Source organism: Solea solea, chromosome 1 (assembly GCF_958295425.1).
Source record: "Solea solea chromosome 1, fSolSol10.1, whole genome shotgun sequence".
In the NCBI taxonomy this organism is placed as follows: Eukaryota; Metazoa; Chordata; class Actinopteri; order Pleuronectiformes; family Soleidae; genus Solea; species Solea solea.
The window spans coordinates 30,553,249-30,577,874 of record NC_081134.1 but is presented as its reverse complement, the minus strand read 5'-3'; the positions used below and the strand labels follow the sequence as shown (position 1 = coordinate 30,577,874).

General features: G+C 40.9%; 4 protein-coding genes across 9 annotated transcripts in view; all 4 read right to left on the bottom strand.

The window, feature by feature from the left end:
* Positions 1-1,320: 1,320 nt before the first annotated feature.
* LOC131464278 (gamma-glutamyl hydrolase-like) lies at positions 1,321-4,318 on the bottom strand. The gene is made up of 10 exons (XM_058636727.1): positions 4,233-4,318; positions 4,036-4,145; positions 3,855-3,963; positions 3,721-3,771; positions 3,227-3,311; positions 2,999-3,137; positions 2,508-2,614; positions 1,886-1,976; positions 1,652-1,786; positions 1,321-1,541 (listed from the first exon to the last, which is right to left on the bottom strand). The coding sequence occupies exons 2-10, from the start codon at positions 4,139-4,141 to the stop codon at positions 1,420-1,422; spliced, it is 945 nt and encodes a 314-aa protein (XP_058492710.1). The 5' UTR covers positions 4,142-4,145; positions 4,233-4,318; the 3' UTR covers positions 1,321-1,419.
* Positions 4,319-5,950: 1,632 nt separating this feature from the next.
* LOC131464200 (gamma-glutamyl hydrolase-like) lies at positions 5,951-10,508 on the bottom strand. Its single transcript, XM_058636602.1, has 9 exons — positions 10,142-10,508; positions 9,926-10,037; positions 9,795-9,845; positions 9,239-9,323; positions 9,009-9,147; positions 8,735-8,841; positions 7,401-7,491; positions 7,177-7,311; positions 5,951-6,959 (listed from the first exon to the last, which is right to left on the bottom strand). Exons 1-9 carry the CDS (start codon positions 10,296-10,298, stop codon positions 6,841-6,843), a joined length of 996 nt encoding a protein of 331 aa, XP_058492585.1. The 5' UTR covers positions 10,299-10,508; the 3' UTR covers positions 5,951-6,840.
* Positions 10,509-10,834: 326 nt separating this feature from the next.
* LOC131464363 (apolipoprotein D-like) lies at positions 10,835-12,925 on the bottom strand. Of its 2 annotated transcripts, XM_058636841.1 has the most exons (5): positions 12,758-12,925; positions 12,569-12,673; positions 12,349-12,470; positions 11,279-11,367; positions 10,835-11,178 (listed from the first exon to the last, which is right to left on the bottom strand). In XM_058636841.1, exons 1-5 carry the CDS (start codon positions 12,923-12,925, stop codon positions 10,943-10,945), a joined length of 720 nt encoding a protein of 239 aa, XP_058492824.1. In that variant the 3' UTR covers positions 10,835-10,942. The 2 variants fall into 2 exon arrangements, with proteins under 2 accessions (XP_058492824.1, XP_058492901.1); XM_058636918.1 differs by having other exon boundaries at positions 12,569-12,865.
* Positions 12,926-13,018: 93 nt separating this feature from the next.
* LOC131463939 (collagen alpha-1(XV) chain-like) overlaps positions 13,019-24,626 on the bottom strand; it is a 62,435-nt gene continuing 50,827 nt past the window's right edge. For 3 of the 5 annotated variants that reach the window (XM_058636229.1, XM_058636312.1, XM_058636142.1), the window contains exons 17-45: positions 24,250-24,285; positions 23,697-23,822; positions 23,339-23,398; positions 23,182-23,208; positions 22,627-22,671; positions 22,348-22,410; positions 21,685-21,720; positions 21,520-21,594; positions 21,251-21,316; positions 20,462-20,524; positions 20,305-20,379; positions 20,140-20,175; positions 19,994-20,047; positions 19,693-19,749; positions 19,536-19,595; positions 19,391-19,432; positions 18,115-18,201; positions 17,958-17,985; positions 17,811-17,879; positions 17,250-17,275; positions 16,883-16,963; positions 16,661-16,805; positions 16,491-16,564; positions 16,275-16,403; positions 16,081-16,128; positions 15,915-15,977; positions 15,631-15,828; positions 15,033-15,148; positions 13,019-14,942 (exon numbers count right to left, since the gene is read on the bottom strand). In XM_058636229.1, the coding sequence (XP_058492212.1) occupies positions 14,741-14,942; positions 15,033-15,148; positions 15,631-15,828; positions 15,915-15,977; positions 16,081-16,128; positions 16,275-16,403; positions 16,491-16,564; positions 16,661-16,805; positions 16,883-16,963; positions 17,250-17,275; positions 17,811-17,879; positions 17,958-17,985; positions 18,115-18,201; positions 19,391-19,432; positions 19,536-19,595; positions 19,693-19,749; positions 19,994-20,047; positions 20,140-20,175; positions 20,305-20,379; positions 20,462-20,524; positions 21,251-21,316; positions 21,520-21,594; positions 21,685-21,720; positions 22,348-22,410; positions 22,627-22,671; positions 23,182-23,208; positions 23,339-23,398; positions 23,697-23,822; positions 24,250-24,285 (2,187 nt within the window). In that variant the 3' untranslated portion in view covers positions 13,019-14,740. The remainder of the gene's footprint in view (positions 14,943-15,032; positions 15,149-15,630; positions 15,829-15,914; positions 15,978-16,080; positions 16,129-16,274; positions 16,404-16,490; positions 16,565-16,660; positions 16,806-16,882; positions 16,964-17,249; positions 17,276-17,810; positions 17,880-17,957; positions 17,986-18,114; positions 18,202-19,390; positions 19,433-19,535; positions 19,596-19,692; positions 19,750-19,993; positions 20,048-20,139; positions 20,176-20,304; positions 20,380-20,461; positions 20,525-21,250; positions 21,317-21,519; positions 21,595-21,684; positions 21,721-22,347; positions 22,411-22,626; positions 22,672-23,181; positions 23,209-23,338; positions 23,399-23,696; positions 23,823-24,249; positions 24,286-24,626) is intronic. The other 2 variants (XM_058636481.1, XM_058636395.1) reach the window with 2 other exon arrangements.

The window sequence follows — 24,626 nt, the reverse complement described above, 5'->3', positions numbered from 1 at the left end:
GTAATGAAAATGAATAAAAATACAGCCTCAGTTTCGTCCTGTGTGCTCACTGACGCAGGGATTTCAATGCATCTTGAATGTTCCTGGCTGGACTGCATGCAAGGATGGGCAGTATTTCTAATATTTCAAATATTATTTTTGTAATTTTGTATTTTATCGAGCTGACGAACCTGCCTTCATGCCTTTTTTTTTTTCTTTTTTTAATACTGTCAAATACAAACAATTCAATTTCTGTAGTGTTTAGTGTCCACTTTAATTTGCCTGGACTTGAGTTACCATTTTATTTTGTTCTCCATTTAATGATCGTTGTCATAGTAATTGAACTTGTGTATGTTCTCAGTCCTTCAGCGAGTGCTCTGGTAAAGCAGGGTCACTTCATCATGTCATGATTATTGTATTGGATGGTAATATGATGTTACATCGAAATATGACCTGAACTGATTTGTGAGTGGGAGACTAAATGATGAAACACAATTGATTGTTTGTTGATGCATTGTGGGCTTCAGACACCTGACTATTTTTTTTTAGTATTCTGACAAAACAAAAATGCAGTCGTTTATTTTGATCATAATTGGGTATTTGGTATTTGGTATTTTTTCCCATGCCTGACTGCATGTACTACATTTCCAGTAGTATCGTGGGAAACGATACTACTACTACTACTAATCACTCTTAATCACTCATTAATAGTCCAACAAGTCCCCCATATGTCAAATGGACATGGCTGAAGTTTGACGATCTGGTAGATTCAAACAAAGTGAAGCAGCGTTCAGTTGTTCTGCTCCTCATCTGTGGAACAAACCTCCTAAATACCTGAGGTGTGCTCACACTGGAAGCTCATTTAAATCAGGCCTGAAAATATTATTGTTTACTGCAGCACTTGAAGTGCACTTGACATACAAGAATAAATTGGTATATTTTATATTCTCTTTTAATGTCTTGCTTTTATTCTGTGATGTCTATGCCTTCAATGTAAAGCACTTTGAGTGTCCCTGTGTATGAACAGTGCGATACAAAACAAACTTTTACTGCATTTACTGATAGAAGTGCAGTATCACGGTGAATGGAGTTTAAAAAAGTCATTAATACTCACATCTTGAACACAAATGACATCATTTAGCCTTATTTTGGTTATTTTTCCATGTCTTTTTCTTTTTTCTATTTCGTTTAGAAAGATTTGTTTTATATGTTTAATTTTCTTTCAATTATATTATTCATGGAGTCTGCAATATTTATTTATGCATCTACCTGCAACGTGCAATATCCTCTAGCCTTCATTCATTGTATGTAATGCCCAGAACTTCTTCTTGTACATGACGCACCTTAATTTAATCCCTTGCTTGTTTTGTGTTGTCTAATTTCAAGTGAATTTCCCCCCCGACGAGGAATAAATAAAGTATCTTATGATGTTTTAGTATATCAGAAAAAATAATAGAGTTGCTTAAAGCCAGACGCTGGCCCGGTGTAAACAGGAGAGTAGTTGTATATCAGCGCCTTCCTCTCCTCCTCCTCTGATTCAAATCTGTGGAAGTTCTTCCGGGCTGCAGCAGGGAGAGAAAACAATACAAGATAAAAACATCTAAAAACAACAACTCTTTAATGTACAAGAAAAAAAAAAAAAAAAAAACTAAAGCGGCGTTCTTTTTTGTACCTTCTTCAACGAAGAACTCTGCGATGTAGTACGTGGTCATGACCGCTGAGGGAAAGTGTGGACTGTGAGGCTCTGTGCCATCAAACGCACTTTTCTCCGGGTGCCACTGAGTGGCATAGATTGGGTGATCGTACGCTGCGGGGGAGAAAAAAAAAAGGGGGAACAAAGAGGATTTGACTGTGAATAACTGTGAATGTGAGTGAGACTAAAATGTGACGCGGCGTTAGAACTCACCTTCCAGCGTGGACACAAACTCAACTTTCCCGTCCGTACTCGTGGTGAGAATTTTGTAGAACTTCTTCAATTTCTCATTGGAGTTGTAACTCTGAAAGAAACCGAGGAAAAACTGTACATCAGATAAAACTGTACATACAATTCTGTCGCTGATCCTTCTAACTCTTAAGTATATTACCTTTTTTTTTACGTTTTATTTTTCTCTGGGAACCCCCTGGCACCTCTTCATAGAACCCTTGGGGTCCCTAGGTCTGCTATTGATAACCATTGTTCAAACTACTGCAATAGTTTCTGTCCTGTGAGCAAACAGATATCAGTCGTTTGAGGAGTGCCTACATTCAAATGCCCAAAGGATGCGGCCTTGTTGGATGTTGCAAAGCTTAGAAATCACACTTTCAGAATCTGTAAATAACTCAACAGTTGACATCAATAACACGGGAGACTTATTCCTGGTTTTTCCATGGCTGGGCACAAAGGCACAGAGGTGAATTTTTTGTTTGTTTCATAAGTCACAATCTGACAGGTAACATAAGCACATACACCTTTTTGGTCCATTTCTTTATGTGCACAATGCTGCAGTTAAATGTACTAGAATATGTGTTTTAAAAATAAACAAACTTACAGATAACACCAGACTCCACTTGTGCGCGTGTTGTGACAGCGGCTCAGAGGCCAGATCTTTCATGAGTTCATCTGGGAAGCCACTGAACATCCGGCTGCCTTTGGCATCTAGAGATGTTATAATTAATGTTATAATTAAATATGCATACACACACACATTTGTCCAGTTAATGCAAAGAAGGTCCACGTTTGACCTGAAACAACCATCTGACATTAACCGTATTTAACATATGTCCAAATGTATGTAACCTGGCATCACTAGACAGATATTTACTTTTATTTGATCCCTTTGTCTATAGGATTTATTTAAGATATACAGGCAACACTGTTGTTTGACTTAAAATCGGATACCCCGGATATGTTCGAATCGTAAAATAAAAACGTTAGCATTAGCATAGTAAAGATGTAAAACGCAGAGCTGCGACTGCTTACGTCAAACCTCTGCTAATAAGTTATCACATCTGTGTACATGTTAGAACTAAAAGGCCGTACCTTTAGTGAGGTTGAGAGGCAGCAACACACCCTTTGTCTCCGTCACTGTGAATAAGTCGTTTCCGCTTGTCAAGTCACACAGTATCTGCAATCCCAGACAGATGCCATACACTGGGAAATAGTCATGTTTCCTGTTTGCCTGAAACATCACATCACAGTACGCGACCTTTACACAACATCAACAAACTTCAAGCTGGTAAATTAAAAAGAAAAAAGGTGTAAATTTACCTCAATAGCAAGCTCATAAAAGATTTTTGCGGACCTTGCGTAAGCAGACGAGATGGGGCAAACGGGGTCGCCGGGGAAGAGGACCCTTAACAGAAAAAAAAACTCTGTTTGGTGTTTGTGAAGAGAACCTGAAACCAGGCTCTGTCAAGCAAAACTATCAGCCCTGACAGAGGGGAGCGTTTGTGGGTATACACCCTCAGTACAGGGCAAGTGGGGCAAGAAGCATTTATCCCGTCAATGAACTTTGATGTTATTATTATTTTCACGTCTTCCAAATAACTTAATTTTTGTTTCGGGTTTCTCCAGAACAAACAGCATTAGTATCGTCAGCAAAAAACAGCACAAATTTCATACTTTTTTTTGACAGTTTGCAAATATCATTCATGTACAAAATGAAAAGAATCGGTCCTAGTACTGAGCCTTGGGGTATACCACACTTGATATCCCTGCCAGTCAATTTGGACAAACTGCTGCCTGTTCATTTCTCTATTTACCCGTTAATGCAGTTGAACAGTCTCTCGTACTCCTCCACAGTCTGGTTTATCCTGTACAAATGGAGTGGAAGTAAACGTTCCAAGTCACACATGCCTGAGCAAGGTGTCACCAGTCATGTAATTCAACTACTTACTTGACTGGGGCGACTCGGGCTCCCGCCGACTCCAGCAATTTCACATGATTGGCATAAATATAAGACGTCCGGTTGGGTTTAGGAAAAGCAGCTTCCTGAGCCATGACACCTTTGAAGTTTAGCGTGAATTAAATGCGGCAGTGCACGATGGCATAACATAACAAAGACAACATGGACTTACCGATGATGGGTCGGTCATTTCTCTTGGCTGAAGAGTTAAACCGGCAACAACGGAGAGACGGGTGTTTCAACGGTACAGTTTGCACCGCTCGCCTCAGTGTCTCCATTGAACTGAGAGCAGAACAGAAAAAATATTACTTAATAATATGGTTCAGCACAACAATGCACATAGACAGAGACGGGGAAAATAATGACAACCTCAGCTACACAGCATGCCACAAAATTTAAGATTATGCAAGCCTGTGCCCTGGCCTGTGTGACAACAACCACCTTCCATGTAAAAAGCCTATGGCAATACAAGCACAAACACAGAGATAGAACACATGCACATGTCTGCAATTGCACAGTCAGGGCGTGTCTAAACAACTAGGAGCTGAACTGGTTGTGTTTCATTGCTGAAAAAAACCACAGAGCTAAAACGTGCAAACATCGAGTGCTAACAAAATGGTTTGAAAAGTCACTAAGTACACTGTACAAGGTTGACGGAAGGAAAACTGTTGAATTAAGAACAGGTCACACAAAGTGAAGTCGGTACAAAGACTTTTCTAAAGCTTTGGGAGTCCAGTGTACCACGGTGAGGGTCCTTATTCACAAATGGAGAAAACATGGAACAGTGGGGAACCTTCCCAGGAGTGGCCCGGAACTACAAGAATTACCCCAAGAGGTCACAAAACAACCCAGAACAACCTCTAAAGAACTGCAGGCCTCACTCACCTCATTTAAAGGTCAGTGTTCATGACTCAACTATAAGAAAGAGACAGAGTTGACCTAAAAGAACATAAAAGGCTTGTTTTACTTTTGCCAAAAAAAAAAAAATCTCAATGATCCCTGAAGTCTTTTGGGACAATATTCTGCGGACTGGCGAAAGGAAAGATGGAACTTTTTGGAAGTTGTGCGTTCCATTACATGTGGCTTAAAAGTAACACAGCATTTCAGAAAAATTACATCGAACATGGTGGTGGTTTTGGTAGTGTGATGGTCCGGGGGCTGCTTTGCTGCTTCAGGACCTGGACGACTTGCTGCGATTGATGGAGCCATGAATTCTGCTTCTCTACAGAAAAAATCCTGAAGGACAATGTGCGGCCATCAGTTCTTGACCTCAAGCTGAAGCACACTAGGGTTCTGCAGCAGGAAAATGATCCAAAACACACCAGGAAGTCCACCTCTGAATGGCTCAAAAATCAAAATTAAGGTTTTTGAGTGGAAGTCCGGACTTTAATCCATTTGAGGTGCGTCAAAAAAGGTGGGTTTCATGCTCGGAAACACTCCAATATGGCTGAATTAAATCAATGCAAAGACAAGTGGGCCAAAATTCCTCCACAGCGATGTGAAAGACTCATTGACAGTTATTGCAAACACTAAATTGCAATTGTTGCGGCACAATCAGTTGTTAGGTTTGGATAGTTTATTTTCAATTAATAGATAAAATCATCACTTAAACAATGCATTTTGTTTTTACTTGGGTTATCTCTGTCTATATATATTTAAATTTGTTAGATAATCTGAAACACTACAGCTCTCCAGAACAAACAGCATTAATATCATCAGCAAAAAAAAGCACAAATTTCATATTTTTTTGACAGTTTGCAAATATCATTCATGTACAAAATGAAAATAATCAGTCCTAGTATTGACTCTGGGGGTATACCACAATTAATATGCCTACCATTTGGAAACATATTTGTCAATTTGGACAAATTGATGCCTGTTGATTTCTCTATTTTCTTTCTATCTTTTAAAGTTGTTTGATAATCTGAAACATTTAAGTGTGACAAACATTCAGGAAAAAAAAAAAAATCTGTAAGGGGGGGGGGGCAAATATTTTTGGGAAAAAAATTGCATTAGCTGCAGAGTCATGGAAAGTCACAGTAATCCCGCAAACACAAAAAAATAAAATAATTGAGGCAGAGGCTTAGTTTTCTGTATCAATCATTTATTTGAGACGATTGGTCAGATTTGTGCGTAAAAACATTTTTGAAATGACATGACAATGACAGTACATTCCAGTTCTCCAGTTGCCGTCCTTTTTAAAGTCTAATGGAAACTGAACTTTCTAAGGCCTGTTGGAAGATTTTTTGTTAACCCGTTGCGGTGCCTATACATTTATCTATTTATTTATTTACAGACACCGTCATAGTATTAACCTGTTGACTGTCACATCTCTTTCTCTCCTACTAGCAGCAGGAGCACGGATGTGTCCTGAATGTGTGAGTGTAAAGCAGCTTTGAGTGGTCATCCAGGACTAGAAAAGTGCTATGTAAACACAGGCCATGGGAGATCAGTTCCTGGAGCATATCTATTCTCTACCGTATTGTTGAAAATCCTCTTCACAACCCAATACGACAGGTGCTTAGCTCGCAAACAAGACAGTTTTGAACATCGGTGCTGCTTTTTACACGGTGGCACTGTTTCTCCTGGACAGGTGGCTTAACTTTATGTCTTTGTGATCTTTTGAGCTTTGCTGTCGTTTATCCAAAAAGGTTTGCATCACCGAAAAGCACCGTTGACTTCTTTCTGGTCTTCGCATCAACGCCCGCCTAAACTCGACCAGGCATGGAGGGCAACAGAGGACGCTGACCAACTCTACGTATAGGTTGATAATCGAGAAAGTAACAAAATTAAGGTAAGTACTGAAAGTGACCACTGCCACGCAAAGTTGATGACGAGTGAGCCATCGTTCACATTAAAAAAGGGGATTAAAGTCGTCCGCAGACGAAAGTATGGCAGCAAAATCAATCTGACGTGGAATTATCAGTGAGGTAGCCTGGCACCTTGGTGAAGACGGAAAGCTCTCCACAAACGGGCATCAGAAAAGATAGATTTGCTCAAAGGGACTCTGGTCATCAGTGTAAACAGGAGAAAAGTTGTAGATTAGCGTTTTCCTCTCCTCGTCCTTTGATTCAAACGAGTGGAAGCTCTTCCTGGCTGCAGCGGGGGAGAGAAAAGACAAAACAATACACACATGTATTTATATCTAGTATATCTCTATCTATCTATCTATCTATATATACATATATATATATACATATATATATATATATATATACACACACACACACACACACACATATATATATATATATATAGAGTGTATATTTTCTTATATATATTATGCAGCTACAGATTTTTCAAATCTTTGCACCTTCGTTGACGAAGAATTCTGCGATGTAAAACGTGGTCTTGACCGCTGAACGGGTGTGTGGAATAAAGTCCTTCCTCCATTCAAATGCATTCTTTTCTGGATGCCACTGCGTCCCATATATTGGGTAATCATACGCTGCAGAGAGAGGGAGGGGGGGGTAAAAAAAAAAAAGAGAGTTGGCTCATTTGAATGGTGCTCTTTATTTCGCCGTGCGTCACATTTACCTTCCATCGTTGAAACAAACTCCACTTGTCCGTCCGTATTGGTGGAGAGGACTTTGTAGAACTTCTTCAGTTCCTCGTTTGTGTCGTATGTCTGAAACGAGACGGACGAAGGTTTACGACGGACTGGATTAAAATGTACAAACGGCAGAAGTGGAGCATCAAACACAGGGGAGGTAAAAAAAAAAAAAAAAATCTGCGGTGATGAGATTGGTTACCTGAATAACAAGGAATTTTTGCGAGCGATCATCGCATATGTTCACATGTTTATTTCCGTTTTTATTATCGCAGCAGCAGCGACCCTGAGTTTGGCGTCTTCAGCAGGCAGATGTAGTCAGAAGCACAATGTGGTTACAGAGGCCAGTGGTGATATGCAGTTGTCGCATATCACCACTGGGACACGCCAAAGCACCATTCTCATGTCTGATACCATTATTTTAAAAGATTCACTTAAAAAGGAAAATAAGTATTTAAGTAAGTATTTTCAGGCATTTGAATTTTGCCATCTCTCCTTTAAACTTAAGTTTCTCTTTCACTCATTGTCCATATGTGTCCTCTTTCAGATAAATGTCTCTCATATCTGTCTGAATCCAGGCTTGTTCGGTGTCCGGCGTCTGAAAGAGGAGGCAAACAAAACATGGCACTGGTCTGAGGGTGAGTCCTTCTTCTTATACCAGCTCCTGGAGATAGTACGAGTGTAACTCCTCCCTCCCTTTATCTTTCGTTTGCTGCTTCATGGCGACGTTCGGCTGGTCGGGTATAAGTTTCTTAAGTTTTCTATACGATTTTGCAGAGAGAAAAAAGGTGTTTTGTGCTTCTTTTTCCACGATGAAATCGGCAATTAAGCTCTGGTAAAGTTAGCACAACTTACACAGAAGCGAGCGGAGGCATTTCCGTTTCATCAGACCACGACTGCTCGGCCATGCAAGTTTTCTTATCATTTGCACTGCATGTCTCACTTTGAGCAAAGGTTTACGAGACAGACGTGTGCGCCCGTCACTCGACCAGGCACTGGCTGTAAACGAGTGAGAGAAGCCAACGTTTTTAAACTGCATCTGAATGCAGATTACACAGTCGCCACGGACCGTACAACGTGTACATGTCCCTAGTAGAGGATGGGTTAAATGCAGAGAAATAATTACCCATAGGACATTATTTAAGTATATAAAATGAAATGCAGGATGAGTGACCGGACCCAATAATCATTTGTCATAAAGTCACTCAGGTCTCAGCTGCTGCAGCTCAGAGCAAACAGAGCATCTACACCTTCAGACTCCCTCCCACAACAATCATTCAACAAAGCTCTGTGTAACCGCGATGGATTTGATGGGACTCACCAACAATGCCAGACTCCACTTGTGAATGTTGACCGTTAGCGGCTCAGACGCCAGTTTCCCCAAGAGATCGGCTGGGAAGCCGCCGAACAGGCGACTGTCACTGGCATCTAGAGATGAGCCAAAAATACAAAAATCAAAACAAACCCAGACGGCCTCAATATCATGACGGTCATAAGAGGGTGAGCAATGTTCCAAAGTGTACCGACTCTGGCTTTAACGATTCAACATCTTCGAACCTCGATCTGCTGGTATCGATAAAGGTCATCATACGTACCATCAGTGAAGTTAAGAGGCAACGACACGCCGCGTGTGTTGGTCGACGTCAGTAAAGCCTCTCCACTCGTTAAAAGCACCAGCTGCTCAAATCCAAGACAGGTGCCCCACATGGGAAAATAGTCGCCCTTTCTGTTTGCCTGAAACATCACATACATCCACATTCATTTCAACTTCTTGGTCACTTTAAAAAAAAAAAAAAAAAAAGGAAAAAAAAGTATCCAAACGTACCTCGATAGCAAGCTCATAAAAGGCCTTCGCAGCCCTTTGATAGCCTGATGAGTAGATGTTGGCGCTTCCACCGGGGAGAAGGATCCTAAACCAAACACATTACACACATGACGTGAGAGGTTACAATCAAGAAGCTGACACACGGGTATGTTTGTATACATGTATAATAGAGGATTCGCTTTAAAAATATGTACAAATGTGCAACTCGTAGCCTTGCAAAAAGCCTTTAGTGTCAATTTACAACTGCTCACTATGAGAAGTCACTTTTAATGGAAAATGTAACTTCAGCGCATGTTAGTTTTTGCTTGTTTAAATCAGGAAAATAAACTAAACACGTTGGCTTCAGGTTGCCAAACATTTCACAAATTCATTGTTTTGTCTCCTGAGCATAGGACAGTTTGTGGTCATTTATAGCATCAGCAGTATTAGTAGTATTACTGGTATCTTTTGAATGTACTTCCACATAATGTGGAAATGCATGGTCATTATTTATTATCTATAGCTTTGCTGTCCTTATTATTTATTATTTATGTTATTCCACATATTTAACTGTTACCCGTTGATGGAGTTGAAGAGGGCCGTGTACTCCTCCTGGGTCCTGTTTGTCCTGCAGAAATGCAAACATGTGTTACACAAGCCTCGACACAGTGTTGTTTAAGTGATGATCGTGTGCAAGTAACAACTCACATGACAGGAACAACCCTTGCTCCTGCTGCCTCCAGGGTCTTCACATAAGAGGCAGCAATGTAGGAGTTCTGGTTGGGTTTCGGTGAATTTTTCTTTTCTTGAGCTAATACACCTTAAGCAACAACCCGAAAAAAACAAAACAGAGCAGTTTCAACACTTCCTGCAGACAACAGAGGGGTCTGGCCATGACAGGGTTAGTGTTATTCATTACGTTACCGATGATGGGCCTGTCGTCCCTCGGGTTTGGGACTGACGAAGTTAACGGAAAACCCAAAAAGGAAACGAAAATCACGAGCACAATCATGTTAGCACGGCTAGCTCTGACTTTACCCGGAAGCTCGCCAACGTGACGTAATAACCGACTACTTGGCATTTTGCCTTTACCCCGCAGAATGCGTTGCGTTTTGGTCACGTGGTCTGGCGAGCTCTATTGCATTACCGGTTCAACGTTTCACCTTTCCGGGAATACCTTCAGAGTAAAAGTATACGTCACTTCGAATCGACTTCTTTCGAACAAATAAAACGTGTCATTCCATTTTCTTTCATCTCTGGAGAAGTGGACTTCACAAATAAGTAAGATACTTACATCTTTCGGTTTTTCTCGTAATATGACTTATTTGATACTGTGATTAATTCTCGACACGTTACTACTTTTTTCTCGTGATATTATGATACAACTTTTCTCCTATGTGACTGTAATATTACGACTTTATTTTCCCCTTCAGTTTGGCCCTAATACCCCATCATATTAATGTTCACTTGATAGTAACAAAACATTTGCCAATTTCAAACGACATTACCAAATAAATGAATAAATACAATAATACTGAAATAACATCCCAAGGATGGAATAGTCAAGCACTTAAAAATGGAAACACAAATTCAAAATAAAGGCCTGTTAATACCCTATTTTCTTTGCACTATAGCCACATTTATTACATGACAACAATACAAGTTTCTCAATAACACAACAAATTGACAAAAAACTTTAACCTGCTAAATGTTATCACTCCTGCTTTAGGTCATGATGTCACAGCCTGTCTGGTTGCTTCTTGTAAGACGGTCGATATCAACACCAGCGGCTGCCAACTTGTCACGTGACTGGTTGATGATTTCCTCCGTGAGCACTCGTGTGCGAGCCAGGATCCAGGCAAAGTCGATGTGGAACACGCCGAAATAGCCGTTGCAGGAGTACACCAGGGCATACGACTGGTAGTCTGTGGAGAGCACCAGGTAGGGCGCATCAGGAACACCTGCAAACACAGAGTATTCTGCATTTTCTGGTAATAACAATAATAATAATAATAATAATAATAATAATAATAATAATAATAATAATAGTAATCATACTACCTTTAAAGAAGCTGACTCCAAGAATGGCAGGTTGAGATGGGTCTTTAACTCTGGCGACGCCGTCAATTGAATTTATCTTCCCATTAGACCTGCTCGGAGAAAAACACAGTAATAACAGTCATTAACTAGGACTGCATGATAAAGCCCTCGCGTCCCCATGCAAGCGTCTCGCTAAAATGACACAAAAAATTCAAAATGACCAACTTCGTGTTGAGTTGAGGCCATGGTTACCGTCAACACTTTTGTTCGTCTTGGTCTATAACATCTTATAAGTTTTGGGAAATTCGGTGTAACTCAATTTTGCCTCTGTTTTCACCTTAGGGGACACTATACTATAGAGCCCTTGAGCAACACACGGGTCCGGGAACTAAGCATATTATTATAATATTGCATATTCGCCAGACCTGACCTCCATGCAAAGTTTCAAGAGTTTTTATGCACGTTAACCCGCTCAAAAATGGCCGCAAAGCCACAGATATAATAATTATCTGAAGTAGCACTTTGAGGTTTTATGTTCAAATGTAAAGTGCAATACAAATAAAATCTATTATTATTATTATTATAGACAACTCAAAACAATAGGTTCCTCTCAGAAATTCGTGCCAGCAGCCGTTTCGGCCCCTGCGTGGCTCGGGCCCTAATAGTCCAATAGAGCTCTGGATGTCATGTGACACAATGCCGCGTTGGTAAGCCGGAAAGGCCCATTTATACACTATGCAAAAAAGGAGGAGACAGATGGAGCCTTTTGTCTGTACTTTGCGTTAATTTCGTCCTTCGTTGTGCGTCTCGCAGGGGTAGCTTACTGTGACAGACCGAAAGCAAAGAGACAATGCCAGAGTTTGCTGGCGTAACCCTTGCAGCCAGAAAAACAGAGATCGACTGCCAGGCCGTGTTTGATTCGAGAGACGCTATCTGGCGAAAACAAGTTGTCTTAAAGTGTTTTACGCCATTTGTGTCAACTTCCAGTTTTCAAATATTGTTATTTCAACACTGCACAACAGTCAATATTGAGTCTCCACAACTTTCAATCCAGAAGACAATGTTGCAATAGATAGCATTAAAATTCTTACAGCAACTCTGCATTGTGAACGCTGACCGTCCCGTCACCGAGGAGAGAATACGTCGCTTGGACACATTTCCCTCTTTCAAACATAGCTGGCAGCTTCTCTATTTCATACCACGTACCCATATACTGAAGAAGAAGAACACAGAACACAGAACACGTGGTGATGAACCTGTCGATGAGTCGATGAAGCAATGAGACCAATCGGCGTTTTCTTTTTTTCTTACCTTTGTGACATTGAAGTTGTCTTGAACAGAAGGCTGAGGGCAGGCGCCAAAGTGGAAAGACTGAGCGCCGGCAGCCGCCAACGTCATCAACAGCACAAACGGGACCTAAACAGTGAGGATTGACAAGTTAGATAAAGAGAAACGGGGGTCAAGTCATTAGAAATACAACAAATGAACAGTTCACAGTACATGGAATGTCTCCATATTCAAGTATAAGCTGACTAAAGTTTGCAAACAAGACCTTTGGAATGGAAAATGTGACTGAAGAGTCTGTTGACACAACCTTTGACCCAGCAGTGCTCGCAGTTGTTTTTGTTCAAATGTTACACCTGTAATTAAACAACCACACATATACATGTCAATAACGCCGCTGTTGACAGTGTTCTCGTGAGTGAAAACATCAAAAAACGGGTACAGAATCTTTCCGACACATGGCGAGGGAACATTCGGTGTTAAGAAAACAACTTTTTATTCAACAAAGCACCAACATTTATACAAAAACATGTGCTCTCACTTTTGCCCATGGAAATCATGTGTCTTGGAAATAATGTTTTGCTGTTTTTTTTTAACATTTTCTTGAAGAGTTGTAAACTTATAAATCTATGCGGAAAAAGAAGGAAAGGCAAATAAGTGAGGAGGACGAGGAGGAAAAACCAAAAACGACGAACGATAAATACATTCTTGAATTGAATCATTTTTGATTTCTTGTTATGTGCTGTGACGGCATAAATAAATCACTGGATTTTTAAATTAAATAGCATAATTAAGAGAGAGATAGAGCTGCTATTAAATTTTTTCTTTTTTAAAAGTAAGATCACAGAGGTCAACAATGAAAATCGGGAACAAGATTGAAGTACAGTGCAAGAAAAATGACTTTGGTGGAAAACACTGGAAGTTTGTGAAAATCTATCCAGACTTTGTGGGGAAAAAAACACGGAGTCAACGTCTCCTGAATTGCATTGCAGTGACTTCAACACATTTTTTCATTTTACAACCTGTAAAACAAACACAACGATAAAAGTGTAGCCTTTGATGCTTTCGCTAAACAAAACAGTCAAAAAACAACTGCCATATATTATTTCAGGACGGGTGTGTGTGTGTGTGTGTGTGTCCTCGGCGTCTCCATGTTTCAGTCTTTTGAAGAATAAAAAGACAATTTTAAAGTAAAGTAAAAAAAAAGAGACGCCTCATCCTCAGCACACCTGGGGTCGACTGTGTGCAGCCATTTTGTGTGGTTTTGATTCTTGTCGCGAGTCCACTTTATTAATAAATAATTACCACATGCACTACTGCCTTGAATCTCTACTGTGTATATATATATATATATATATATATATATATATATAAAAAAAATATATATATATATATATATATATGTTGCATTTGTTTAGAAAATGTGAGATTATTCTCTTAGATTACATCTTTGCTGCTGTTCCTGCCTAAAAGCTGGGGTGGGTGAGATTTTTCCAACACTTCCACACCTCAAGGCTCTCTTTAGTCTTCTATTGGCTGTTCTCTATGTATTGTTTGGGGGAAAATGTCTAAAAGTCATTATATTTAAGGCAAAAATATAAACTGTTTCTGATGTGAATGCGATAAACTCTCAGCCCGCGATGAAAAAGGGGCAAAAGTAGCAGAAAGAGAGTCGGACAACAAACGCCTGTCGACATGAGCGGCGCATTTCAGAGGAGGAGAATGAGGAAGTGGGGGCGTTTCCCTCGGATCATATCTATCTGTCCGTCTGTTCACGCTCATCTCATAGGAGAGGCTCAGGACAGAAAGCTACCATCTCGAAAATGTTGGCTTAGAGATCCTCATTTAGAAAGAATACAGTAAAAAAATCAGAATGACACAATGACACCCTCTGTGCATAAGGGAAAGGAGTCAAAAGGTCCAGTGTGTAATATTTACGAGGGTTTATTGAGTAGAAATGTAATATTCTACAAACCAAGTGAAGGGAAAGGTCCTCCGCTTGTTGCAATCTGGATTTTCACCACTACTCACACACTGGACCTTTAAAACGTGGACATCTGTGTTTTCAAAACCACAAAAACGCTGCACAAAGCACCTACGACGTGTTGGAAATGACGAGGAAAAGACACAGCTATTCCCAGAGTGTTTGACAAGGTAAGGTCTAAGGTGGCCGACGAGTGGTGAAAGGTAGGAAAGGATTTAAGGGGATTTGTGGGTCTCGACGCAGAGGACGATGAACTCGTTGGAGCAGCTCCGCGTCTGCTGGCCCACGAGCAGACCCGAGGTCAGGCTGGACGACTGGCCCATGACGGACACGTGATCCGTCCGCCACGTCTCGCAGTGTTTGTCCACCACCCGCAGACCCCTGCCGTTGGAGCCGTGCCAGATGCTCTTCTGAGGCCTGCCAGACAAGAGAGGACAGGAGGACGCAAGTGTGAGAGACACACGCATACTCAGACCACAAAATACTCAGGCGACCACGCTGACTGACCAGAAGGGGTCGGCTAAAACATCTCGGCCATCGAAGGAGTAGATGGGTATCCTGGCATTAATCGGTCCACCGTCTCCGGTGAAGATCGACCGCCAGTTCCTGAACATCACATCTCCCTGAGAGAAGATGCAACAAGAGTGAGATACAACCAGAAATCCCAGCATCTAATAGTCAACTCACACATTCTTGACACTTTAATGCTCGACAGCGGGTGAGTCTGGTGCTTAGTCTGGCTGTATTTGACTGTGGCAAGAGTTGCTAATGTTGCTAAAATGATCGTGATACGACATCCCGTGTGTCCACCATTGTTGGGCTCACTTTGTCCCTCAAAAAAAACCTTTGGCAACAGGTAGAGAACGGGAGACGGGAACTAAATGGAAGAGCTGGGAAGATATTTTGGCTCCAAAAACTGCTCAGGATGTAGTTCTTGAGGGAAACCCTGTTCAGTGTTTTATTTCAGCAGATCAATCTCTGTAATAGACTGGAAGGTTCATGTGTTCTTTAGTCACACTGTTGCCAGAGCTCGTCTCTTCTTAACAGCACGATGCAAATCTTCATTTTTACTGTTGCTGATGTTCTGTTAGTGGCACTGTCTCACCCTGAGGTTGGTCACTGGCAGCACGTCGCGGAAACCATGGGAGACCACGTGGACCAGGTCCTGCCTGTGGGAGGAAACAAAGGCGCGGTAGTTGGGCGCCAAACCCATCGCCTTGGCCTGCTCATAGCACATGCGGTCAGCCATGTCGAGCCCCATCATGTCGCCCGAGTGGGGCTGGTTCAAAGCCACTAGGTTGAGCTGGAGGGAGAAGAAGTAACATTTTAATATTAGCGATTATGTTGACCTCGAGTCACCACAAACTAAATAACGTGTTTTCAACTCACCCTCTCTTTAACCGAAGTCACTCTTTCCATCGTGTCTCCTCTGATTTGATATGCAACTCGAGGCTACGTGAAAGTTTTAAAACAGGCCGTCAATAAGTAGACATCTATACAGCTATTGTTTTTTTTTGTTAGTGAATCACGAGCCATAAAAATAAACAACAAGTACCTCGTCTTGTGGTATGATGTTACTGGAGAGGTAGATCAGACTGCCGAGCTGTGACCACAAAGGACAAGAAAATCAAGACTGTGAAATTGTTTTCATTTCCAGTAACCAGCAGTCATTCAGTCAGTGGGTTAAAATGGGGTTTCTTCGCCTGGAGAGACACATTTTAATAATAATGTGATATGCAACATCTTTACCTGGATCTCCTTCCATCCCTGGGAAACCTTGAGGAAGAGACTTCCCGTTTCCATGACGTACGCCAGCGTTCCCTCTGCGTCCCGGACCGTGTGCTGCATCATACCGTCACGGGTGGGAAATGTTTTCAACTGACAAACAAACAAACAAACACAAGAGGAGTCCAGTTAAATTTTGCGAGACATGATTGAGAAATGATCAACTAACTTACAACTTACAGATGCTGAGTCGCCTGAAGATCCAGGAGGTCCAGGTGGACCAGGAGGTCCTGCAGGGCCCGCGATGGTCAGAGCTGCCGTTACAAAAAAAATTATGTAAAACGTCTTTCATGCAATCTGAACGGTGAAGTCATCAACACACAAAATTAAATGAAACTGATTTGTTATACCTGAACCGTAAGGTGAGGGTGGTCCGGGAGGCCCTGGTGGCCCAGGATGACCCATGACGCCTGGTCTCCCATAACCGGGGGTGCCCGGTGGTCCTGGCTGCCCAGGTCTGCCTGGAGGACCGAGCCTCGAGTCTCCTTTGGGACCCTGAAACATTTCAGGATGACATTTTTATCTTGTCAAATCATTGTTAGAGAGAGGAAATCATCTCACGGAAGACTCACCACTGGTCCTGGTCTCCCCGGGATCCCTGGTGACCCTAGCAAACCGGCCTCCCCCTTGCTTCCCTTTTCTCCTTTGGTGCCCTGGGTCACACAGACATAGCTTTATGTATAAACATTTATTGATGAAGTTGCTCTATTGAGGGCAACTTTAAAGACTATAGGCTTCAGTTGAGTGTCACATTCTGCCATATTATAATAATTTCACCCAAATTTTGGAACCTTTATTTTTTCATATTGCAAACTGCATATTCTCCAAAGCATAAAGGAAGAGGATCGTCGGTTAATTTTCTACCTCTTCGAATTTCAGTAACACTAAAGGTCTTTGTTGTACATATTTCACATATAATCTGTTTAATTTGACACTCACCATTGATCCTCTGGTTAAGTATGGATCTACAGAAGAGACAACACAGGATGAAAAAGCGAGGAATGAGTTATACAAGATTTTTTTCAAAAAAGCAAAGTGATCAAATATGAGGTGCAATTTAAAATGTTTTATTCAAAATCATCCATTAGATCCATTACATGGCAGCATGTTTAGGCTACGATTAGAAAACCAGGCTGAAGTGACTTGTATGATTGTTGTTTTTTTAGCCGTTGATGTGATTGTTTTCAGGGCCTGTGTGGACACAGAGAGCTGAGAGTCAGTTCAAGCGTGGGGTGAAACGGGACTGAACCTAAATCTCACCCGCTAATTGCATAATACTCATGCCTTTGCAGGCTCTAAATGTACCATAGGTGTGAGAGAGTGGATGCCTCTGTCTCTATGTGACCCTGTGATGGACTGGCCAACTGTGTTATCGCCCTAGGTCAACAAAACACTTCCAAGTAGTTACGAATGTGAGGTGTCAAATGTGATCAGAAACTGATTGGATTTGAACAACGTGGTGATTAATGTGAACGTAACAAACTCTAAGTGCTGACTCACGTGGTGGAGCAGGTAAGCCGGGAAGGCCCCGGTCTCCTTTTTCTCCTTTCGGTCCTGTCTGACAGTTACCTTAGAGACAGAAACATTAGCATTAACTAACTTTTTTTGTGGGTGGGTACAAAGATGTATTTTAAGTATCCAACCTACCAGCTGCAATGGTTCCATTGGGATTAAGCTGAACAAAAAAAACGTGGTACAAACATGAACGTAAGTGATTGATGAATGAAAAACCAGAGTCGTATATTGACATGACATGCGAGTAACGGTGATTAGTCCAACATGCGGGTTGTGATTTTAGTGCTACCTCGTTCGGTTTGTGGCACCGAGCCTTCACCTTTCCCGACTGGAAGTGAAGCGTGCAGGAATATGACGGCGGGGTCCTCGAGCACATCTGAGTTATGATAGGACGTTAGTGATGACACGGAACAACATGCAAGTCAGAGGGAAGATGTGTAAAAAGGAAACACGGTGGAATCACTGGGAAACTAGGGTTTTAGTCACGTTCATCTGAGAAATGAAGGGGTTAGTCGTTAGTGTAGAAGGGAAATGAAAGGAAACTGAAGTGGGGTCCGATTAACTGGTCCGTCTGGAGGATGGCTTTCACACAGCTCGTGTTGGAGGGAAAAGAAAACAGCTGAACACTGACTTTATCCATCTTTAGAAATCAATGGGATTAAAAAAAAAGAAAATTATAAAGTCCTCCAACACAAGCTGTCATGAAACATTTTATTAGGCCATGCTGTCATAACAACATAAAGTTGTGTACGGGGATTTTCACAAAGCAGTCAGACACCTTTACTTCCTCTTTGTGTTACGTTGCAGCTTTATGCTTTAAAAAAAAATCTTTCTGTTCTTTATTAAAAAAAAATGAAATGTCCCAAGTATCAGACTTAGATCTCCGTTAGAGCAACTTTGGCAGTGATTACAGCCTCGAAGCTTCTTTTGTACGAGGATTTTTCAGTCAGATCCTCTCAAGCTCATGTACTCGGATGTGGAGAACAGTGGGAAGTCTAAACCAGGTTTTCATGACTGTAACCTCTTAAATTGCTCTCTTGGGTCAAAGAGAAGCTGGTTGCAAATAGACAGGTACGTGTCTGTTTACTTCAATCAGAATTGGCCCAAATCTGGGCCCCAGGATCAGCTTTATTTGCAGACAGATATCAGTAAAAAGCAGCTTTATCAACCTAAGGTTCATACATGATGAGTTACTGATCAAATAAGACGTAAGATAAGACAATGTTGGGAAATTAAGTCAGTGCAAATGCAGACAGTTCAGTTCCTACTGCTACCTCTTCAAATTAAAAGCATCACACTGGCACAAATAAGAGCACAAGTAAAAGTTTCATTGTTGTAATTAAATGTCTGGCCCTTCACTTATTCAGTTAATATAACTTGTGAAAAAAACAGTAGAGCAGAGCAAATTTAGCTCTGAACACTTGATATAGAAATGTGATATTTAAGTTTTTTTCCCATTTATTAACAAAAACCTATTAGAACATATTACAAAGGAAAGTTTTTAAAAGATTAAAATAGTGGTGTCTGGTTACTTTGTGAAAAACCACTGTAGACATAAAACTTACAGGCATTTTGCAGTGGGGTCTGGGAGGAATGGGGAAAACTGTCTTCAGAAACCCGAGAGGAGAGAAGACCGTAAACATTTGCAATTGAATCTTAAAACAAAGCATGTTTAAAAAGTGTGTCTGTGTGTGTGTGTGTTTTGCTTACTCCTTTGGGGCAGTTGAACATTCCTGGACGGCCTGGCAGTCCTGGAGGACCAGGAGGTCCCTAAGAATAGTCGAAAGTGGGTTATTATGAGCTATAGGTTTTTTATTTTTGTGTTACTTTAAACTTTCACAAGCTCTTAATACCAAACCCGGCTCACCTGCAGACCTGTGGAGTCTCCTCTTTCTCCTTTTGGTCCCATTTCGCCTGCACGACCCTACACAGACACATTAGACATAATCCAAAACACTCAACAATTATACGGAAAGTTAGGTTGAGTTAAACACTAACAATGCCCACAGGGACATTTGGGAAATAGGGTAGTTTGTTGCACGACTCCATTTAAGATTTAATTTAATGCAACTTATCAAACAGCAGGTGCACTCGATTTCAAACTTTCGAAAAAGTATTTTTATACATTTTCAGCGATCGAGATAAAGAAGGGAGTTAACGGTGCTTACAGGTCTTCCAGGAAAACCAAACTCTCCTTTTGGTCCTGGAGGTCCCACAGGTCCCTGTTAGAAAAGGAAAAAAACATGCACAGCCGATGTCAGTAAACGTAAACAAACCTGTAAAGTAAAATTTGTCGCTCGCCGCCAATACTTACTTGAATGCCAGGGGGTCCTGATACACCGTTATCTCCCTAATGAGGAAAATACATTTTAAAATCAGCGTTATTATGGCTCATTTTTAATGAATCTGTGTATGTTAGGATTTGAAACCAGGTCAAACAAGAACACAGACAAAGGACAAATAAGAAGGAGATAAAAACCTTGACTCCTTTGGGACCACCTGACAGCATGGGCATATCTGCTGACAACATCAATCCTGGCTCACCCTTTTCACCCTGCAGGAGCAAGCACACAACTTAACAAACAAACAATGTGCATGTAGAGAAATCACTGATTTATATCACAGTCCACACTTACTTTCAGACCTGGACGTCCATGAACACCTGGTATCCCAGTGTCACCCTTTGGACCTTGTACTCCCTGCAAATCAGTGAAATGTGAACGGATACAACTCCAAAAAAAATCAAGGTTTGACAGAGAATACTGTCGCAAAATTTAAAGTACTTCTCCCCCCAGGTATGACCAACTCTCACATTATACAAACACAGCGAGTTAGAGGTGGCGTTGTCGTAAATTTATTAAGTTATGTGTTGTATTACATCTGTCTTTTAACATAGTGTTATTTGTTTGGACTGTATTTGGGGAGAACTTAATTGGAGCTGCACAGTGAAGGAAACAGCAGCAGCAGGGTGTTCGGACAGTGCTTGCACAATCAGAATTGTGGAAAGCTAAAGCGATGAGTGTGAAAATACGATTGAGAAGTCCTCGTGGATTGTCTAGGTTTATTTTAGCAGTAGAAACTTTTAATTTCTTGGTGTTCACAGACATACTGTAGCGCTGCCGTATGTGCTGCTTTACTCATGCTGTGCGACTCTTCCGCCTTGTCAGTCATGACATAAAAATGTGTCAATCTGTGTGAAGCAAAAAAACACACACGCTGACAAACACGCACACAGTCATTTGGAGCTGATGGGCTTAACCAGCTTTAATGTGTCTTTACTCATTTGTGTCATGTATCAGGAAGAGGAAAACCTGACGGCTGAATATAGTATCAAGAACATCTGCCAGTCGTGACACATCGAGATAATTGGTTGTATGATGACATTTTTATTTTTTGTTTTGTATTTATTTATTTTTTTTACTCACAGCAATTCCCTGAGCTTCGAAAATCCCTGAGAAGTTGTAGGCACCATCTGTATCGTTGAGAAGAAGCTTTTAAAAAAAAGAGGGGGAGACAGATGGAGAGATTTGACCAACTTCATCACTCTGGAAAGTTTCTCAAAAGGCTAGTGTGGTGTGAAAATGCAGGTACGTGTGATTACAACATCTTATTAAAGGCTCGGTGGCTTGGGAAACAACCATGTTCCAATTCTGTTGGAGTGAACCTGGCAGGGCCCAGGTCTGGTGCCGCTTACCTTCTGGAGGTTGATGACAGGTCCCGGTGGACCAGGCGGTCCGGGAAGACCGACTGCGTCCCGTCCCTTCTCGCCCTGAAAGACACAATTAACACTCAGAGTCAGAAGTTCTTGTGTATTTCTCAGTCTGACCACTTCATATAATGCCCTTCTCGGAGGTGTTACCTGTTTTCCTGGTTCACCTTTGTCCCCTTTTGGTCCCTGCAGATAAGAAAATATAAAGATTTGAAGTTAAATATCCAGTTATTTTTCTGTTTAGTGTTATGTTTGCTTCTTAAGTGTGCAGATGCATGATAATCTGTCCCAATTTGGACATTTTGTCTGTTCTATCTTTGCTGTTTGGATTTGGTAAGGACACAAAAAACTTAATTGTGTAAAGAACTCCAATAATATACTTCATATAACCTCTAAACTGCATAGTGTACATGTTAGATCAGCAACAATAAAGTTTCATATAAAACCTTCCATTTTCCTGCCTCATATTTGATAAACATTTCATTTTGAATAATAATAATAATAATAATAATCCCTGATTTATCACATATTTCATACATCCTTCATAACTGTCAGAAAATTGCAGTTATTTGGATAAAAACACAAGTGAGACGCGTTTCAATTAGTGCATAAATTATTTGTATCAAAGTTTCATGTCCAAGTCAACAATGGCAGCCCATGGCCAAGTGGAAGAAGAATTTGGGCTTGTAACCGGAGGGTCGCTGGTTCAAATACTGGGATAGGATAAGTAAAATGCAGATTAAGTTTAATCCACTATCACTAAATCGGTGTGTGTGCGGAAATTCAACTAATTCTAAACCCAAAGGTTCTGACCTCCGCTCCTTGTAGTCCGTCCAGTCCTGGAAAGCCTGGCCGCCCAATCATACCTGCCTCCCCCTGCAGGAGAAATGAGGAAACATCGGTCATGACGCACAACCACTTGCTAAATGTTATACTTTTGCCACATGTAAACAAATCACACAAGCTGGCAGGTAGGTCCTGAACATTTACTAAAGCTGTTCACTCTGACCTGAAGACCAAAGAAATGCTTTGATTATGGATACGACCTTAGAGAACCAAACATCAGGATGACGAAGCAAACAGCACACTCACCTTTTCACCCGGCTTCCCCGGAGAACCATCGACACCGTCTTTACCCTACAAGAAGAAAAGTAATTTAAAAGTGATTGAAGACGCTCAAATACATTAACCGTATACATGTATTCAACTGATATGAAACAGATATTAAATTTGTACAGCTGAATGACGTCAAGCACATTTAATAAAACAACAGAGTTGCACCAAAGAGCTGTACAATCTAAATCTGTACGTTTCATAGTAAACGTGAAAAACACCCACAAAATTAATGAATAAAAGTTCAACTCACGTTGTAGTGAACGCTAATGAAAATAAATCCGTTTTTTTTTTTTTTTTAAGAGATTTACAATCAGGAAGAGAAGAAGCCTGAGCTTGGAAGCTCATGTTAAAGGACACCTGCAGAGTCCCACAGGGCTCTATGTTGGAGCCCAAGTTGTTTATCCATTTATATTAATGGTGTCCACGAAGAAGTGAAAATAAAATAGTACATTTACATTGATGTTTTATCCACTGTAAGTTTCAGCTTGGTGTAACTAATAATACATTCTCACACACAAACACAAACCTTACCTTCAGTCCTGGAATTCCTGGAGGACCCTGTGGTAAATAATGGTATAACAACCTGATAAATCATTTTTTTACCAGTGCAACATGACTGGGCAACATTGATGAAATAATAATAATAAAAAAATAGACAGAATTGTCATCATGGTAGCACACTATGTACCTGTGGTCCTGTGGAGAGTGGACCTTCAAAACCACCGGACATTGCAGATCCTTCCAAGTCCTGCAGAAACAGGTAAAGTAATAATAATAATTTGCCGTACACCGAGAAAATATAATATAATCAATAACATACTTATACATCTTTTATAATAACAATAATAACAATAATAATAATAATAATAATAATGATACAACCTATAGTAAGCAAGTTTTCTTCATTTAACTTTATTTTGAAGGACCATAATTAATTTAGGTGTAATGTATGATCTATTGTCAGCCATTTTCTTTTCTCAGATTAGACCAATCTATTTTTCTGTATAAAACAATTAATATATGGATAGAACAAAAAAGATGAGTACCTCAAAATCCATTGTGAAGCCTCGTCCTGGAGGCCCGGGGGGGCCCGGTGGACCTCGGGGCCCCGGCTGTCCCTCTGCACCGTCAGCGCCTGAAAGACCCGGGAAACCTGGACGACCCTGATCTCCCTGATAATGCATTTAAAAGATGATTTTTATTATTGTTATAAACACAAAGGCCGGTATCAACAAGTATGTTTAGTTACCAGAAAAGTTGAAGTTGAAGTCACTTTTTTTTTATAATTTTACTCAAGTAAAAGTCTTAAATTATATGACATTTACTGTACTTCAGGATCAAAGGTAGTAGGATTGAGCCATGGTGGCTCAGTGGTAGGGCGAGTTGTCTTTCAACTGCAAGGTTGTGGGTTAAATTCCTGGCTCTGCTAGTCAATAATGTGTCCTTGAGCAAAGACACTTAAGCCCATGTTGCAGTGTGTGAATGGGTGAAAACTGTCATCAAGTCAAGAAAAGCTCTATATAAATACAGACCATAATACCAACTCTTCTCAAAGATAGTTAGTAGGAAATGTAGTGGAGTGAAAGTATCAGATCTTACCTTTGGTCCTGGTTGACCGCTGACACCGTCAGCTCCCTGTCAGAAAAATCAACAACAACGTTAACGTCAGTGACGCCGACTTGGAAACAAAAAGCAGCAAATGTCCAGACTCGTTCCACACAAAGTCACATGGGAGGTCACGTGACCAGCCTCATTAAGAGCCCCCCGAGACCTGCGGGTTATTAAGACGACGAGTAATTGTTTTCGTTAACAGATCACTAACCGCTCTGCTCAGGGGAAATTACAAACAGGAGCCACATTACGGCTTTAGGTGTTCAGTTACACAGACACATAAGAAGAAATAGATTTTTTACTATAATTAATATTATTTTTAAAGCTTTATCGAATGTCAGGTGTTAAAGTTGTGAGGATTACAG

What these genes read in the sequence shown, in the direction of transcription:
- LOC131464278 (XM_058636727.1), bottom strand. Translation starts at nt 4,141, where the DNA reads ATGGAGACACTGAGGCGAGCGGTGCAAACTGTACCGTTGAAACACCCG. An exon ending in GCCCGAGTCGCCCCAGTCAA is followed by an intron (nt 3,772 to 3,854) that starts GTAAGTAGTTGA and finishes CCATTTGTACAG; the next exon opens with GATAAACCAGACTGTGGAGG. An exon ending in GCCTCTCAACCTCACTAAAG is followed by an intron (nt 2,615 to 2,998) that starts GTACGGCCTTTT and finishes TAACATCTCTAG; the next exon opens with ATGCCAAAGGCAGCCGGATG.
- LOC131464200 (XM_058636602.1), bottom strand. Translation starts at nt 10,298, where the DNA reads ATGCCAAGTAGTCGGTTATTACGTCACGTTGGCGAGCTTCCGGGTAAA. An exon ending in TTTATGAGCTTGCTATCGAG is followed by an intron (nt 9,148 to 9,238) that starts GTACGTTTGGAT and finishes GTGATGTTTCAG; the next exon opens with GCAAACAGAAAGGGCGACTA. An exon ending in AGAATTCTTCGTCAACGAAG is followed by an intron (nt 6,960 to 7,176) that starts GTGCAAAGATTT and finishes CCCCCGCTGCAG; the next exon opens with CCAGGAAGAGCTTCCACTCG.
- LOC131464363 (XM_058636841.1), bottom strand. Translation starts at nt 12,925, where the DNA reads ATGTATATGTGTGGTTGTTTAATTACAGGTGTAACATTTGAACAAAAA. An exon ending in ACAACTTCAATGTCACAAAG is followed by an intron (nt 12,471 to 12,568) that starts GTAAGAAAAAAA and finishes CTTCTTCTTCAG; the next exon opens with TATATGGGTACGTGGTATGA. An exon ending in GTTCACAATGCAGAGTTGCT is followed by an intron (nt 11,368 to 12,348) that starts GTAAGAATTTTA and finishes TTCTCCGAGCAG; the next exon opens with GTCTAATGGGAAGATAAATT.